Source organism: Rhea pennata, chromosome 9, assembly GCF_028389875.1.
Source record: "Rhea pennata isolate bPtePen1 chromosome 9, bPtePen1.pri, whole genome shotgun sequence".
In the NCBI taxonomy this organism is placed as follows: domain Eukaryota; kingdom Metazoa; phylum Chordata; class Aves; order Rheiformes; family Rheidae; genus Rhea; species Rhea pennata.
Genome location: NC_084671.1, coordinates 10,421,394 through 10,439,419, shown reverse-complemented (window position 1 = coordinate 10,439,419; position 18,026 = coordinate 10,421,394). Strand labels below are relative to the sequence as shown.

General features: G+C 43.8%; 1 protein-coding gene across 1 annotated transcript in view; it reads left to right on the top strand.

The window, feature by feature from the left end:
- Positions 1 to 10,498: 10,498 nt before the first annotated feature.
- The window catches only part of MCF2L2 (MCF.2 cell line derived transforming sequence-like 2), a 158,752-nt gene continuing 151,224 nt past the window's right edge, over positions 10,499 to 18,026 (top strand). Inside the window, exon 1 of the mRNA XM_062582661.1 lies at positions 10,499 to 10,640. Coding sequence (XP_062438645.1) covers positions 10,499 to 10,640 — 142 coding nt within the window. The remainder of the gene's footprint in view (positions 10,641 to 18,026) is intronic.

Genomic DNA, 18,026 nt, shown 5'->3' with positions numbered 1-18,026 from the left:
AGGACTTCTTTTGCAGCAAGTTTGCAAACCTATTAAACTTTAATAGCTTAACTGAATACAACAGATATTTTAAAGACTTAAATATTTGCTACAGAGTAGCAAGACATAAGACATGCCATCAGCAAAGACAAAGCTAGAGTCAGAGCAACCACCCTCACCCACCAGGGCACAGTCCCACAGTACCTGAGCAGCAAGAGTAGAGCTGGGATAGTGACAGGCTCTAATAACAAAAACAAGCCAAACACTCAAGTCAGGAACAGCAGTGCCTCTTACAGATACCAGAGAAAGACTGAGGGCCCTCTTAAATAGAGCTGCTGGAGCAATGTGTGTGTGTGTGTGTGTGTGTGTGCGCGCGCGCACATGCATGCACGTGTGTGCTGGAGCAAAGTGTGTGTGTGTGTATTGGAGGGGTGCATGGGTGTCCCAAATGAGGCTCTTCAGGGCAGTTAAGGCTGATTAGTGCAATTGGGAACCTGACAGCATGCTCCTGCCAGTTGCAAAATATTTTCTTGGTGCACCTCACATGCTCTAAAATGCCTGCCACATCCACTGGCAGTGCTCATTTTGGGGATCAGTCATTGGGCCTGATTTTTAAACATTTTATTTCAACCAGTTAGTGCATTCTTACCAGTTTCAGTTCAGCTGCCTTCACCATCAGACCTGCTGCCTCTGAAGGTATGTGTAGATAGTAATTAGCTTGGTACAAACAACAGCTGAAAAACCTGAATAAGCAAGACACCTGTTTTGAAATGCAGTGATGGAAAAATTAGAATACCTACAAATAATACGAAACAGAGTTCAAAAACACTTTAGTGTTTAAAGCTGTAAACAAGGAATAGGCTTTTTTTTAAGCACATCTCAGTTAATCTTTCAGCTTTGTCATAATAATAATTGACTTTGGACAAGTTGCATAAATACCCTGTACCCAGTTCCCAGCTGAAGATTCTTTTCCTCATGCTTCACTGTTGGTTGGGAGATTTGGGACTTCATTGATGGGTACTTACAATGCATCTGATACTTATTAAAAAAGTGATGCTCCTTTATTGTTTGTACAGCTGATAATTATTGTCCTTGCACCATGTACATTTAAGGCAAGAGGTGTACAGGGAAAGTGTGTGAGTAATCATGCATATTTATGCTACACAGCAGCAACAAGGAAATGATTGAAGGAGGAGATTTTTGTTTCCCTGGCCTGAGCTTAGGCCCAGGTTAGGAGCAGGTGCTGTCACTAATAGGGCAGTGGAGAAGGGATAGGGGCCTGGGGAGCCTTTTCTGCAGGAGCTGTGAAAAGAGTTGCTAGCTGGAAGGTAAGAGAGGAGAAGGTAGGTTTTGAGTTGGGGAGGCTGGAGGCTGTTTGTTAGGTTGTAAAGCAGGGTTTAAAAGCCTTAGTCTTGGTCAGCTGGGGAAAGGAGTCTGGTTTAGGCTGTGCTGCCCATGTGGAAAGATGAGTAGTTTTGTATTCTGTGATTTTGTAGTAAAAAAGTGTTGCTGGGTTATGGTCTGTTGCAGAGCTGGGTAGTAGTTTGCTGCTTGTGTGATTCCTGTTTCTCAGGATTCTACCCAAAGTCCCCCTTCTCTTACAGCTTGCACCTTTCAGTAATGCTTCAGATTTGAATCTGGGTTTAGGCTGGGGGAGTCCAAGTAATTTATTCCTGTTTTCATGGGGTGCTAATTGTTATCTCTTTAGTCTTATTTAGAGCCTCTGTTAAGAAAAGCAAAGAGAAGCTGATTGTAGCCCAATGCTTTCCTCATAAATATAAAATAGTTGTATTTTAATTCTTAATTGTTTGTTGCATACTTTTTCTCCTTGAATCAGATTATGCAGTGTAGGAAACAGTGTGAGAGAAGTGCTCTTTCTCCCTTCTCTCCGTAAGCTAATGCTACAAGCTAACGTGGCTCAGAGATTTAAGAAAGAGGTGTAATTATTTATAAGAAAACTTAAGGATGATATCCCAGAGCCTAGGGAGGCAAGCAACAACTATGTTTTATTTACCAGCACATTAAATAATTAGGTTCTTTTTCAAGCAAGATGACTGTAGATAATAATTTTGCAAATTCAGTTGTTAATCTAGAGCTCTCAGAGCCTGTAGGGCGATGGAAGGTGGAAGGAAAAATCAGAGTGTTCAAATGTTGTAGTGTCTGAGGTTGGAGCAGGGTTTGGGAGGGAAAAGAGAAACCCAGTTACTTTGAATGACTTTATATCCACTTAGAAATTAATTTGGGTGATAAGCTGGGTGGAGGTGAGTTCTTCTGTGCCCTTCTGGGTGCTACAGCTGGCTTCCAATGCTCTCCAGAAGCACTTAAGAGGAGGGCAGAGTGGTGCTCAAAGTCTGCCTGTGGTGTTTCCCTGTGCTAGGAGACATGCTTGGAAGGCATAAAAATGTTTGCAGTAAGGGACATTGCTGAGGTTCTCTGCACAGCCTGTGCACTGGGAGCTGGAATCACTTCTTCACTCAGTGCAGCCTCCAGCAGACCTGTATGTCACCTACTCAGAGCTGCTTCTTCTAAAGGTGTGTGTGTACTGACAATGTATTGTTCAGTCTTCCTTTCTGCTGTGCAGATACAACGTGCCTTTATCCATATCTTTGGAGCTGTGCTCGAAGCACACCTGATGTGGAAGGGGGCTCTATTACAGAGATGGTGTTGCTAGATACTCTTAGTTTGCAGGTCCATGAGAGCTCGTGCTGATCTAAGTCAATGCTGCTGTAGATCCTTGAGATGTGGACTGAACATCTCAGACCAGTGCAAGCTGTAGGTCTTCAGCACTTTAGAGAATCAAAAGTGCAGTGCAGACATCTCTCTTCAGGAGCATGCCACTTGAACCCTATGCCCCTGCCCACCTTGTGGTCACATCAACAGTCTTATGTACTACTCTGAATTGGTTTCATTCTTGTCAGCAGAATAATTCTAATTGTGACCCTACTGCTTTTAGCTGTATTCCAAGCCATTTTTGAATTGCTTGTTTAAGCAGAACATCTTTGTGTTTAAAGATTCCATCCCAGCATAAACCAATCCAAAGTGCTGTCAGGCCAGTGGGAGATGTATATACATCTACCAAATATGCTTTTAGTATGTTCCTCTCCAAACTCTTGCTCTTGTGGGGCAAAACTATAGCTAGAATTATTCCTATTCTCCCCACCCATCTGAGCCCTCTTTAAATGGTTCCCAGATGCATGCTAAAATAAAACCCAAACTTAAAATATTAAAACCAAAGAATATCATTGCTAAACTGTCTCTTTTTGTTGGCAATTAAATAGGGAATGCCTATTTCGTGGGAGTAACAACCTCTCAATAGTGCCAAAGTGCTCAGCGGAGAATCACTAGAGAAGTGCAAAGCGTTTAGTGCTGTATTCCATGAGGAGGGGCTTATTGGGACTGGAGTCTATAAAAGGATGTGGGATTTAGATACGTTTTATTGAGTTAATCTGTGCTGGTCAGCAGAAAGCATTTGCAGTGAGGTCTCCCAGCAGACTAAAGAGCAATTCCTTATCACATAGGAACACTGCAGCATTCAGCTTTTGGTGACTTAAATCTGTAATGCTGTTGAAGTCAAAAGCACTGTCCTTATAATGTTGGCTGAAGGTCTAGCTCATGCAGATAGTGTTAAGTACATCCCAAAATATGAGTGCTGGATGTCCCGCTATCAGGACACTTGTGTTTGATTGGCAGGGAAGGCTTTTGCGGCTAGCGTAGCGTGGCAGAGAAACTCTTCCGCTCTTGTAGGACAGGTTATCTCAGGTGCAGCTCTGTGCTGTACTGCTTCTGGTTCTGAAGCTGAGAAACCTCTTTTGCACTGGCTAGATCTACCTGCCTGTTTGGCCCCTGCATGGTTTTAGCATTGTTACCAAACGACACAAAGCTTTTGTGCTCGTGTTTTGTCTGTCTATCCCAGCTGGCTCGCTTCCATATGATTTTAGAAGCTCTTGACTGGTTTAGACAGAGGATTAAAACTCTCAGGTTCCAGTGAACCTAGTGAAAACAGGTTGTTAGAGCAGTTTGTTAGTTTACCCTGCTATTAGACATCACAGAATCAAGATAGGAGTTGGATGGTGAAAACCAGTGACTGTGCTGCTTGGGGAGTGATGGAAGAGGGCTGGGGGCCTGGCTGTGTGGGGCAAGGCAGTGTCCCTGCCTTGCAGCGCGCTGGTGCTTGGCGCAGAGGTGAACGGAGGGTACCTGCTGCTGATGAGCCGGCTGGCAGGTTATCTGTGCCTGTGTTTTTCCTGCTACATACTGCCCTTTCACCTAATTTAGGGGATTGCCCATGTAGATTATATCCTACTAGTACCTTAAATCTGACGTGGCTGATGGTTTAGAGACAAAGCTGTAGAAAATAAACTGGGAGCCGTTCTGGGGCTCAAGCTGTGGCCAGATATGAGGAAAGAGCAGCTCTGTGCCGCATCAGACATCGGACAGGACAAATCTGGACTGCCTGACTATAGGTGTATGCAAGTGTACAGCTGCCCTGAGTGACTGCCCTGACGAGTACACACAGAGGAGAGTGCTGCAGCCTTTCCTTCGCTGGTGACCAGCGTGATAAACTACTCTATGGGCAGATCCCTCTGGTTCCTGACACAGCCTTGTCCTGGGAAGTGTGCTTTGTAATTGCCATTCTGTTGTTGAGCTATAGGGAGTAACTCCTCTTAGACCTAGGGAGGTGGTCATGTTTGTTTTATCCTCAGCTGCCTAGGAGGAGGAGAGGATTGCCTTAGGGGATGTGAAAGGAGTGTTAGATGTGTATCTGTCAGCTGAGAGGGCCTAATCAAAGTCTTGGTGCTCAAAAAAGTTTAGATTTCCCCCCCCCCCCCCCCCCCCACTCCTGGGACTGCTCAGGGTAACTGAGCAAACCTCAGTGCAGACAGGAAAAGATCAGTAGTTACCACCCTGTATAGTAACTGATATTAGGTGATTGAGAAACAGAAATAAAACATTACAAATGCCTTTACTGTACTTTGTAATGTGAGAAGATGTTTCTTTCTGAGCAGCTAGCATTTGGCGTGTGTCCAAAAACCATGAATATGAACAGTCCTTGTGATTCTTACAGATCCTATTTTTATCCCTGTGTTTTTCTGATTCTCCTTTATCTGTTTTAAATTATGGATTGCAGCAATAAAAAAAAAAAAATGCTGCTTCCATGAGGGAGCGTGCACAGCTTCTCCTCAGGGAAGGAAGCCCTCCTGGTGGTCCTGGCTCCATGGATCCAGCTGTTCTTCCCACTACCAGTGCTCCAGTGGCTGGCTGAAAGCAGGGGAGGAGGGAGTAAAGAAGAGGGAGAGAAAGGGGTAGAATCAGGGTTAGTGTCCCACTGAAGATTACTCGGTGTTAGTGGCAGAGTACACCAGTACTGAGGAGAAAAGCACGTTCCCCTCTGTCTGGGGATTTTATTTTTCAGCACCCACAATGCTGCTGGAGGGCAATGGCGCAGAGATTGGAACTGTCTTTCACAGCACAGCCTGGTTCGTGTGAAGGTGATCATGGTGTTTAGGAGCATGAGGGAACAGTGACCTGACGTGCCTGCCTGGTTCTGTTGATCACAACTGCCTCAAGGCTGCCTGGTATCTCTGTCTCCTCTATCCTTCTTGTATTCACCCTTCTTTCATTTTATTCCCTGACTGAGAACTCCTTTAGCCAAGAGCTGTACTTCTGATGTGTTGCACCGGAAGGCTCTTAGCCTCGTTTGTTTCCCTAAGCATTTTGACAAAAACTGGATAACTTTGCGGTTAAGTTTAAATGCTGGATCTAGTTGTACTTTATCTTCGTGCCAGATCCAGGTTGGAATTTGGGGAGTCTGTTGGTTGATCTTGCCAAACAGATGCCTAGCAGAACAGAGTTGACTCTTGGTCTTGTTGATGGATGCTTAGCTGCAGAGGTCAGGAGGGGTAGATAAAGTAAATGCTGCAGGTATGGCAGTCCTGCCCACTGCTTGTCTCATGAGGACTCCACTCATCTCCAGGCAGCCTCTCTAATCCAGTGAAGATAGTATTGAGATTTTTTTTTTTTAAAAGAGATAAAGATCTTTGACTTACCCTGGATGTCCATGAGGTTCCAGGTCTAAGATGACAACATAAGTTTTCTGACTAGGTTGTCTTCTGATCTTCACTATAATCACTCCTGCTTTTTGTCAACTTAAATGGGAAATAAGCATGCACCAACTGTGACCGAGTTAGCTTCCCACTGCTGAAGGTGACCAAAAATGTTTGCTTGTCGATTAGGAAATCACTTTAAGCTGATCAATGTAATGGGATTCTGAAGCCATATGGCACTGGAATTAGTGCCTTCTAGTGCAGTAGCTGCATGCTATAATTGCAACAGTGCTATATGCTAAAAGTAATTTCAACAACAGATATTTTTTTCACCTCTACTTGTTCCCTTAACTTCTTAGGACTTAAAGCAATGCCTGGGATGGAAACCTCTATTTAAAAAGGAGAGGGAGGGCCCTGAGCTGCTTCTGATTAGTTGGTCTTTTCTGTTAACTTATTATTTTCTTCCATTTTTGGTTTTCTAGATGAACAGTGGAACGGGTGCTACCTATAACAGTGTGAAGTGCTCTTCAAGCCCTGAGAATGGACCTTCATTGCAAGCTGTTAAAATGCCCTGTGGCTTATCAGATTCATAATTTGGCCAGCAGGGAAAACAGAAAGGAGGTCACAGAGTTTTATGCAGAATGGAACAGTATGTTCCAGCATACCTAACAAAGAACAGTTCAAATTTCACATTAAAACACTACAGAGAAACTAGGAAAGTGTGAAGCTTGGGTTTCAGTAATTAAATGTAATTTTTTTTAAATTATGTCTATCAATGTTTTAACACATAGATTAGGATTACTCCCCCCCCCCCCAAGCCTTGCAGGTTACTGTGTGTACTGGGAGTTATTTGTCTTCATGAAAAAATAAAACATTTCTTGTTGATCTCATTGGTTTTTTAGCTTTTGAAATTGTTGTAATTTTGATGGTGGATGAGAGAGGAAATTCTGTGTCTACTCCAATAAACTTTATTGAGGTGTCTTAAAAGGCTCTGTCAGAAAAGAGGTGTCTATTTTCCTTCAATTTTAATGGCTGTGGGGGTAGGTGGAAGTGGAGAATATTCTACAGTATTTTTTTTTTTTTAAGCTATCATATTTACACATGCAGCAGGGGCAGACATCCCTCCCTCCTTCCTCTGGCACATGCTTGCTGTTTCCAAACTCAGTTCTTGACTCTTCGTGAGAAGGGAAGGAACTTGAACTGATTTAACTGGATTGACTTTACATTTGTGGCGATTCTCTGGCCACCCAGGATGGAGCTTGCTGTCATTACTGTGTGCCTACCAAAAAAGCTCCAGTGCTGAGGTGTACTGGTATTTCTAATGAAACTAGGAACTAGTAGAATTCCACTGGCCATTTGGGTTAATGGTGGCTGAGAATATCTGGGTTTTTTCCTGTTTCTGACAAGATTTTTGCATCTCTTTCATTGCTTATTCATTGGCAGGCAAGCCCTGATCATCTTGTTGCTAGGTGATGCAGACAATTCATGAGCAGAAAATGTCCTCTTCATTAGCTTTTTCAAACATTTAGGTATGGTTGTCTGGAGCAACAGGAAGATAACTCCCTTCCACTCCGTGACGTCTCTGAAGACAACTAAAGGAAGCACATGCCCATTTTCTGTGCCTGCTCCCTCTGCTATGCTCTTCTGTGTGTAAAGAACAGCAGCTTGCTTTCAGCTAGAATGATCCTCTTTAGTTAAAAGAGGAAAATTGGAAAGTTGATTAGCTATGAGGAAATGTTGGCATTTTTGGTAATGTGGTACTTTAATCCTGCAAACTAGCTGTTGCTGCAGCTCCTGAGCAGGTACATCAGGTGCAGAATGTTATAGGACAGAGGAAGCAATTTGTGTAGCAGGAAACAGTGCAGCCTTTTTGGAGCTCCCTTGTCAGAGGTTTCTGATCACGTCAGAAGAAGCTGGCCCAGCTTGTGAAAAGTGGATGAAGTCAACTTACCTCAGAATAAATGGATCCTTCTGTCATCCATCCTAGCCATTGTACCAAGTTCTTCATCCCTGAATGGAACTGCCTGTGCCCCGTTGCTAAATGTGTGGCAGGTAGAGTCAGCTTATTTTTGGTTTGGAACGGGGTAATGGTGGGGGACCCCAGGCATCACAGATTGTTTAGTAGTGGAATGGGTCAGAACTGACTAGGGAAAGACTGACCCTTAGGTGATTTTGGATATTCTTCCTGATATGCTGTGCTCTCCTGGCTCGCACTTATGGCTCATTTCTCTTTGCAGCCTGCTTTCAGCATTGAGCTGCCTCCCTCACATCTGAGTGTCTCTCAGAGCCTCCTGTTGCTGTGCTGCTTCTGTACCAGTGGGAACAGAGTATGCAAGGGAGGGTGGCAGACAGAAGGGTCTTGTCAGAAATGCTGGATCACTCTCCCACATTGTATGTATACATGTGCAAGGTTTAAGTGCCATTATTCTGTGTATGTGTGCAGATAACGTGTAGTCAGAGAAGATTATTTTCCAAGGTACATCATGTTTGTGTATCAAAGGATGTTTTGAGATCATGAAATGAAAGAAAAGAAGCTGTAAAGAGGTCAGAAGGACTTGTAACTTAAACCTCTGTGCTGTGTTTCCAGTACTCTTAGCTCATGATACAATGTTCTGCAAACTTCTGCACCAGTATTTTCCCCATCTGTAAAATACTGCAGTCCTCTGGCAGTTTTCCTATGGAAGCTCTAATGGAAGTTTTACAAATACCAGTGAATTGGGTCACCCAACAGCTCAGTAAGTTGTTGTCCACATTTTGCAGACAAGGTAGCAAAGGCAAAGAACAGGAAAATGAAGAGCTTTGTGCCACTGAAAACTTAGGGGCAAGGGAGCACAGATCTTTAATATCGAGGACCCCTGTTAGAGCTTGCTATAACCAAAAGAGGAGGTCCTGAGACTACCTCCTTTCCAGGCCTGGTTGCTCTTCAAATGCCTGGTCAGGTTGTGTGTGCTGGGTTAGGGAGCTGAACCAGCTCACTTGTTGGAGAGTGCTGGAGCTGACAGGGGGAAGCTGCAGAAGTATTTGGGGTATGGCAGAAGTGGGATTGAGTTGGTTTTGGTGTGCTTTGACCACCAGGCATTCATGCTTTTTCATCTCCTGGTTATTTGCCGTTTCAGTAACAGTATGATGGGAGGCTTTTTTCCTTGGGCATCATTGTCCCTGTAAGGCATCCTCTGATTTATGTGTAAATTAGGTGTTGCCTTTCTCACTCCATGTGAGTTATCTGAGGGGGTCATGAGCTGAACAATACTAGATGCAACTATGTGAAGTGTCATCTCAATCAGTAGTGCTTGAGGTGGAGAAGGCTAAACCTTTCCAGGCCTGCCGATAAAATCCTTGCAGGAAGCTTGTTCTGCGCACAGGTGCCTGTGGCTGAGGTCTGGGTTGCAGCTCAACCCTGGTTCATTAGCTTTGTGTCTTATTCTTTGCACTGTCACCAGTACTGGCCTTGTGCCTCTTCATACACCTCTTTCAGTGCAGTCCCCCAGCAGGGAAGGACCCTTTTTATTTCACTGCACTAGGCCTGAGCCTTCTCTGCACTCGGATCTCTGAGTCCCACTTACTTCCACAAGCCTCTGATCAGTGTTACTTATTATGAGAATAGTTAAAAGCGGGGGAAAAAAGTCGACCCAAACAAACAGGTCTCTCTTCACTTTTGAAGAGGCTTCCAGATACATGTTCTAGTTCATTCATTTTGGTGTCAGATTTGAAGGATCCAACTTTGTAAAATTTGGGGGGGGGGGAGTCGGGGGAAAGACTGGCGGCTGCTGCACGTGAGCAAGTCTGAGTAATACTTCCCTTCTGTCCTCTATTTGCTGCTTGTCCGTTAGATCATCAGATCTTCTGAGTGGGGACTGTGCACCACAGCAGAGGGCTTTTCTGCTCAGTTGCAGCCTCTCAGCACCCTGCCAGACATATGAGTAATTAGTTGAGCAGCTCTGCAGAGCAGTTTCCTTGCTCTGTTCAAGCTGAAATGCAAGAGTAAAAAGCCTGGTGTCAATAATGAAGAGTCATAGGACCATAAGCCTGAATTAGAAATCATGAAGGAAGATGACTTTTTTTTTTCTTTTTTTAAGCGAAATTCTTTGTGACTGTGTGTGACATTCTGTTTAAGAGGCATCTTGTGATCTTAAAGCATGCTTCTGGGATCCTCTTGCCTCATCCTAGCTTATAATACAGCTTTAAACTAATGGTAAGGAAGAGTATGGGCTTGTGCCTAGGTTTACAGCTTTAGTTCTGAATGAGAGAATAAAGTAAACTGATAATAAGAGCAAGGAGGGAAAACAAACACAGTCAGTAAGCCTATAAAAGTCTTAACCAATTGCAATGGCGAACATCCTGCTGGCGATGGTGACCTTGAATGAACTAAGTGGGATAAAGTCACCAGCCTGGACTGACGGCTGAAGAACGAGGCTGGATTCCAGCAGGCAAAGTGAGAAAGCAGATTCCTGACAAGAGTCTCCTGAGCTCCGGCAATGGCTTCTTGGTGTCAGAAGTGTGGACAACAGGTCCCCAGGAATCCACCTTTCACTGGTGTCCGAATAACAGAAGGAGAAATGAAATCTTACCACGATTTTATAGGAAGGTGCATTAGACTGGAACACATGACAAAGAAAGGTACGTGCAGCATCTTTAACAGAAAGGTCATCTTTTCTTAGTGATAGCTGCGTTGCATTCCTCGGAGATTTGCAAAGAGCTTGTTTTTCTAATGCTTTCTCTAGGGAGTCAGAGATGTAAATAATCTAAAAAGAACTGGCTGGGTTGGGATCTTAACTGCAGTATAACTGCATTATTTGATTTGGTGGTATATTTCTGGGATATTTGCAGTGATTTGACCTAGAGGAGGTTAAAAAGGAGTGCTGGACTCCTGAATAGATAATTCGTTTCACTACGGTGTTAGATAGTGAGGTTTCTGTATATATGTCTGGAGTAGGTATTTGTTGTATTTGAAACCAGTGCAAGGGAATGGGGCATTAGATTTTGTGATCCTGTTGACCCTATCACCCCATGCTCCTAAATTACAAAGGAAAAGGTAAAAATCTTCCCCACTGTAAAGCTTCTGGTTTCATTCTACCCGCAAAAGAAACTTGGCCTGCCGAGATTTGTGCTCTGCATGAGTCAGGCGTGCAGGATAGTAATTTGGGTTGCTCATATAAGATGCAGGTATCCTGGCAATTTTTATCAATTACCTGTAAGCTCTAAAGTGGAATCATGTTATCTGAGTCTGTACTGTTGATTATTTAATCATATATTGAGATAGCTGAAACACAGAACACTTTTCTCTCAGTTTGGCATTAGAGAGAAAGATTAACCAGAGCCCTTTGGTTTCAGTTGTTCTGTTAATTTGAATAAGTGGTTAGCAAAGCTTGAACCCAGAGGCATAACATTGCTTGTACATGACAGAAATCTCAAAGCAGGCAATGTGATTGTACTTTCCATTGAATTGTTTATTATGATTTTAGTTAGTTCTTCAGCAAATCTTTTTTCAAATGGCAATAAACTGAAGTCACAGATGGCTTTGTTTGGTTCTTCCTTGATGTATAGTATTTGGAAATGTGTATTTGTTGCATTCAGTGTGGAAAACTGAGAATATTCTGCAGAAAAAGATGTGGACCAGAAGCAGGTGATTTTCTGGCAGCTGCTGCTTCCAGTAAAATGGAGTTTGCAGACACTGTCTTTAACAGAGCTCCAACACACAATGTGAGGGTTTGAGAACTGCAAAGCCAGCTCATTGCCCTCTGCTTCTGTTGGCCATTTGTGTTACCTGTGCTGATGCAGGGGCTCAGGGCCTACCTGCAGCGCACTGTATATTTGGTTGGCCTTTTGGCAATGCTGTCTGCAGCTGTGTTCTTTCTAGGGAGGCATTTTGAGTTCAGTGCGGCCTGGCAAAAATGCCTGGCATCTGAAAAAAAGAACAGAATTATTCAAAATTCTCTGCTGAATTTGTGATGAAGGAGATTCCAGCTTGTTTACTGCTGTGGAAACCTGTGGCCTATTGGAGACAGCTGAGGCATCTGCTTCTGTTTTTCTTCCTGTAGGTAGAGAGGGGAAGACATTGGCAAGAGCTTTGCCATGGTTACTGTTCCCAAGGAAACACCTTCCATGTCTTTGGTGTTGAGAGATGATCTGGCATAGTATTATGGGCAGAAATTCCTTAAAATCGTTTGCTGCAAGAGAATGAGTAGTGTTAGCTAGGTCCAAGCCTGTCTCCGTTTTGTGAGGCAGGGAGCATCTTTGCTGCTTTTTAAAATTCTACCCACTGGCCACAGGGAGGGCACAGTTAGGCTCTTGTCAGGGGCAAGATGCATTCAGCTGCATGCGTTACAGCGCAATTGCTGACCTGTGAAAATATACCAGTGACAGCTCTTGTTGGGTACGGTAATCATGTTGGATTGGGGTTGAAACACTGGCAAGGTGGCAAACAAATTGGTAATAATGATATTACCTGGATTCTTTCCTCCTGCTCTGCCACAAACTGCCTCTGACCTTGTGCTCATCTCTCTGGTTGATTGGGGGCTGTGGAGGGCATGTGCAGGTAACTACAGCAGCAATAACTCAGACCACCTGGCTGCAGTGAAAACTGCAGTGGCAGAGCCCTTTCCTGTGGGGGTTACTGCTGAGTGGCCCACTGCTCTTCGCTTGCATCTTACAAGGACTGAGCAGCCTCTCTGTTCACTGCTAGAGCATGACAGAGAAATGCATGGTATATTTTTTTCTGGGGTGATTTTTGTGAGGGTGTGGTTTTTGTGTGTTAAAAAAAAAAAAAACACTACTTCCTGACCTCTTCAGAGGTCCCCCCCAGTCCCCAACATGGTAAGAGAACGCATGAGACCAAAGGCAGACAGGAAAGGCCACAAGGAGAAACGCTGCTGGGACATAAGGTACAGCAGGAATAAAAGGCAGAAGTTCCAGTGATGCTATGGTATTTGCTGAGGAGGAAGTCTTTCATTTTTCTCTCTAATCTATTAATTGCTAATAGATGATTAAAACATCCGTTATTGCATCTGTGGTTATATTTTAAATTACAGACCACGTTCATCTGGTATAGCCAGAATTTAAGTTAAATACCTGCACGTATCCAGATCTCTACATCTGTACTCTTCCCTAGGTTTAATGTCTGTGGCAAAGACAGCTGCAGGTAACCCAGCTTCAGTCAGCAGAACCCCCTAGCAAGCCGGGCTGAACCACACTAACTCGGTACCTGGATCATGCGAGTTCAAGGCTTTCTTTGAATCAGTGATTTGTTTTGAGGAGTGGTTATAAGTGTGGTTGTGGTCTCCTGTTCCGTGTGAACATTCACAAGCAGTGAATGCATATGAAAAGAGAAAATGTTAGTGTGGGAGTACGAAGAGCAGTTTCCCAGCGCTGTGAGTGGCGATTGCTCAGAGCGCTACAGCCTAATAGAGGTGAGGGAAAGGAGCCCCGACTCCCTGCAACAGGTGGAGGAAAGACCTTGCCGTATGAGCTGGCCAACATGAGTTAAAATCTCCCTTGGGGTCTGATGTACAAATGGTGCTGTTCTGAGGGGCAGTACACAGGACTGAGATTTTCTGGGAGCAACAGCTCCAAGGTGCATGTAGCTGAACATAGCCAAGGGGAAGAAGCACCCAGAAGGTGAGACAAGTGTGACAGGAGTTACAGTCAAGAGCTGATCCTCCTTGTGGTGCTCTCAGGTGCTGAAGTAGAAAGCAAAACATAGCCTCTTATCAAAAAATACACCATTCTTGAATACAAACTCATATACCCTTTCAGCAGTGGTGTATCTATTCATGGCACCTGACTGCTGGTTAGTATCTTCTATGCTTGAAGATATCTTCTACCAAAAAGGTGCTCTGCCTTCAGGCTTCTCTGTCCCCAGAAGTCCTTAATTAGCTTGTCATGAGATGGCCTGAATCCTCTAATGGGACCATGCAGCTACTGGGGGTTAATGTGGATGCATGAGCCTTTGTTGACTGGACCATATTTCAGCAGGCTGAGGAGCTCGAGGCTGCACGGGGATTATGTACTTTTAACTGAAAAAATGTGTTCTTGTCTATGCTCGGTGGCTGGATAAAAGAGGATAATGAGTCTGCAGACACCAAAGAATAAGCAGTTCATTACTTAGGTTATTCAGGATTCTGCTGTTGCTGCAAAAACAAGCAAGATCCTGTCAGTGGGCTGGAGGCCTGTCTCTTGAGCTAGCAGTACTGGTTTTGTCCTTCCCTAGGACAGAGGAATGCAGCAATTCTGTCTAGCAGCCATAGGCACTTGACCACTGTCCTAATGCTGTGTCTCTAGCGCAGCTAGAAATGAAAAGCAGTTCTTCAGATCTACCTGAAGGAAGAGAGACTGAAATATGAGAAAATGTTTAGAGCAGTTAAGGGTAAAACCCAGCTTCTCTAGTGCTACCTCCAGAAAGAAATTGCATCTGAATGAGACAAGGCTGGAATTTCTTGGAGGACTTCTTAGAGCTCTTCTTCCATCAGTAGTGAAATAAATGAGCAACACCTTCCTTCCCTCTATATGTGCTCCCTCTTCAAAGATGCTGGTTACTGAGGAAAGTATGACTATCATGTGAAGAATGAGATCTACAGTACATGTGTAAATAGGAAGTACTTCTAAACCCGGTGAGGTTCATTTGCAGTCTCCTCATGCTGTGCTCAAAATTTTTCTCTTTGTTGGCATTCAATACCTTTTCCCTTCTTTAATGAAAAAGTCTGCCTGGGGAACCTGGGATAAGTCATCAAATAATTTTTTTCAGCTGACTGACAGTGGAAAGGAGATAACTAGAATAAAAATACTCTGTTTTTCTTAGGGGGTTTTTATAACAAAAATTGTTATCTTTGATTCCAGTCTCTTTCTCCACCTATTCCCATTGATATGCAGCCTGCTCTGCTCCTGTTGCGCAATACTGAACCCTGTCAGAGAAGTCCAGAGATGGCAGTGAAAGTAGGGAAGGAGTAGCTTGATTTCCATTTGAAGAGAGTTTGAGATAAGTACCACTGAGAAGATCAAGAGAAGAAATTCTCAGAGGACAAGTTATAGCAGAAGCCTTCTGGGTACTTATGTTTCCCCTTTCCTCCCCCAATACCAGAACAAGAAGTAACTCACTGAAATGGAAAAGCATTAAATATGGATGATAGACATATTGCTGTAATTGGTAGTGTTTTGTTAACTTGTGGGACTTATTACCACAAGATGATAGCTCAATTTGCTTTTCTGCATTGCCTGAACTGCAGTGCAAGTTGTCTGGGGAGAGGATCTTGGGCGAAAATAATGCTCAGTGTGATTGGAGGTTGGGAGAATCTGTAGTGCAGTGTTCTCTCCCCAGTTCTGCTCATGGAGCTTCTCTGAATTCAGCCACATCTGCCATGCCGAGCCCCTTTTAAAGACCTATTTCTGCTATGCTAGTATGTTGATCTTGTGTATGAATTGTTGCTGCTTTATCTGCATTCCCTTCTGTGTATTAGCCTGCCCGGTGAGGTTTCTAAGTCATGGATTCTCCTTCACCCTCTAGACGTTGGATAGTAGAATTGGTGGTGCTCAGATAGAAAAAAGGATAAGTAAAACTTGATTAGAGCAGCCCAGCTTCCTATCTATGGGTATTTGGACTGCATCAGATTTCCTGTTCCACAAATTTTGATCCTATTAGTTCATTCCATTTTTCAAGGGCAAAAAATCCCCTATTCTTTTGCAGCAGCAAAAAGCGATGACCAAACATGATTTTTTATTTTCACTTTTCTAACCCAGGATGTGTCAGCAACTTTGTTCTATGTAGAAGCAGCACCTTATATTCAGAACATATTCCTGTGCGAGTCATTAAAATAGGGGTTGCAGAGTTCAGTCAGTTTGTCTAAACTCTTGAGTCATTGCCTTGACAGTGTGCAGCTGTGGGGGACCTCTAAGGAGCAGCAGTCTACATGACTGAAGATCTGATTATGAAACTTGTATGCTGCTAATTAGCAAGGTCATCCCCCACTAGCACCAGGAAGAGCTGAGCTGAGAAGACAGGAGGGAGAAAAAGTAAAGGAATGGGATGATCTGTAGTATTTTCCCTTTGACTCATGCAGGTTGACTACTACTGGACTCAGAAAGAGTGATCTGCCAGTAACAGGATGAAAGTGGTGGAAGCTCTCCAATTTTTTAATCAAAAACATAATAAGAATCAATGGGCTGGAAATTAAAGTGAGAGCTCTGAAACAAGTCTGTTCCTTTGCTCTAGGGGACTCCAAGGGAAGCAGTGGTTTTGCGGTTGCCCGTAGTCCTTAACATAAGATTAAAGAGCTTTCTAAAATGCTCATTTAATCCAATTTCTGTGAACTTCTTGTGTATTCAAATAGTCAAATACAATGCACCAAGCTGTCTCTTCTGGTCCTGCAGTGAAAGATGTGGGAAGATGATGCTGGAGTTTGTTACTTGAGTATGAGCTAATCTGTGTTGTGTTTTTGGAATGCTGTACTAGGGAGTGAACAGATGAACATTGTGGGGTCAGATGCTCAAATGCTACAATGTATTTCAGTGAAATTGGGGTGAGTTAGAACAAGTGAGGATCAGGTCATTAAATACAAAAACTTACCTTTTGGGTTTTTTTAATGTGCTGCAGATGCTTACCAGTAACACTATTAGAACTGAATCAGTAGATCCTACTCTATCCCATATGCTGGCAGGACAGTGTTTGGATAGTGCAAAATATTGTCGTACTGAGACAGGACTACGCCTTTTGCATCTGTCCCATTAGATGGCATGCATCCTACAGGTGCTCAAGTAATCTTTACTAATTATTCAGAATAAATGCCTGATACTCAAAAAATAACACTTGTAAATCCACTTTATGAAACTGAAGAGGTGGTGCCTGCTGAGCTTTCCTCTGAGCGTGCCTGTAGATCGAGAGGAATTCCCTGGCACCCCTTTTCCTGGCGGTTTGTTCCTGTTCTTGCCTCGCTCCTGTGTAAGGCTAGCTGTTTAAGTTCGCTTGCAGAGTAGCATATAGTCTTCTGATTTCCCAGCTGGATCTGCTACTTTGTCTGCAGCATCTCTACATGCAGGGGTAAGATGTTTTCAAGTGTAGTGATCCATGGGACACTTATCAACTGCTTACACGGATGTGATACTTGGCCATAACCCTTTGGAGGGTTCCCTCTGCTACTAGAGGGGGCAAGTCCCTGCAGGCCGGTTACAAATGCTGCCCAGGAGAGGGCAGTGCACTACACAAGACCTCGTGTGATGAATTCTGCTGGGCACTGACTGCCCATTCTGGGGCTCGCACTGAAGGCGAGCTGGGACTGCACGCTTAATTCAGCTGTTGTCCCTTCCCTGTGTGCCAGGGGGATTGGGAGCCAGATCTCCCACCTGCACTTCTGCAACCCTCCTCCCCTTCTGACCCCTTGAACAAAAACATCTGGAGACAAATTTTCTTGTAAGTTGGTTTCATGTGAGTATTTATATCAGTGTGAACAGCAGAGTAACGTTACACATGCACTACAGCTAGTAAATTCATTTGGGATGCAATTCGGGGAGGCTACAGAAGGAAAGTGCAATGCAACAGCATATTGTATCTTCTTGTTCTCCTAGACTACCTTTGTCCACCTAGTGTCTGTCCCTAACACTGTAGGTGTCTTGAGGTCTAATATGTATCCAGTACTTAGTGTGGTGATGCTCTGTTTAGTGATATGGCATTTGTCTGTAAAACGTGATAAAACTAGCTTGGCTTTACATGTAGCACTATAATTAGTGTAATAATCTTAGTTGGGTGATGGGCAAATTATGGCTGTATTAGCCTTAGAGACCCACTCCAGTAGCTTGATCATATGTACAGCTTTGGTCTGCTTCTCAATTTACAAGTGGGGAGATGAAGGTTGACTGGTGACCTCTCTCTGCCTCAGTTTCCCAGTCTGTAAAATGAAGGACACTTGTCTCTTGAGCTGGACTGATTGTAGGAGGTGTAGAAGTCACTACTGCATCATGCTTCCTGGTGGAAAGCCCCCTGCTCTGCTCTAGGTAGAGCGCCCTTTATCTGAAGCTGCT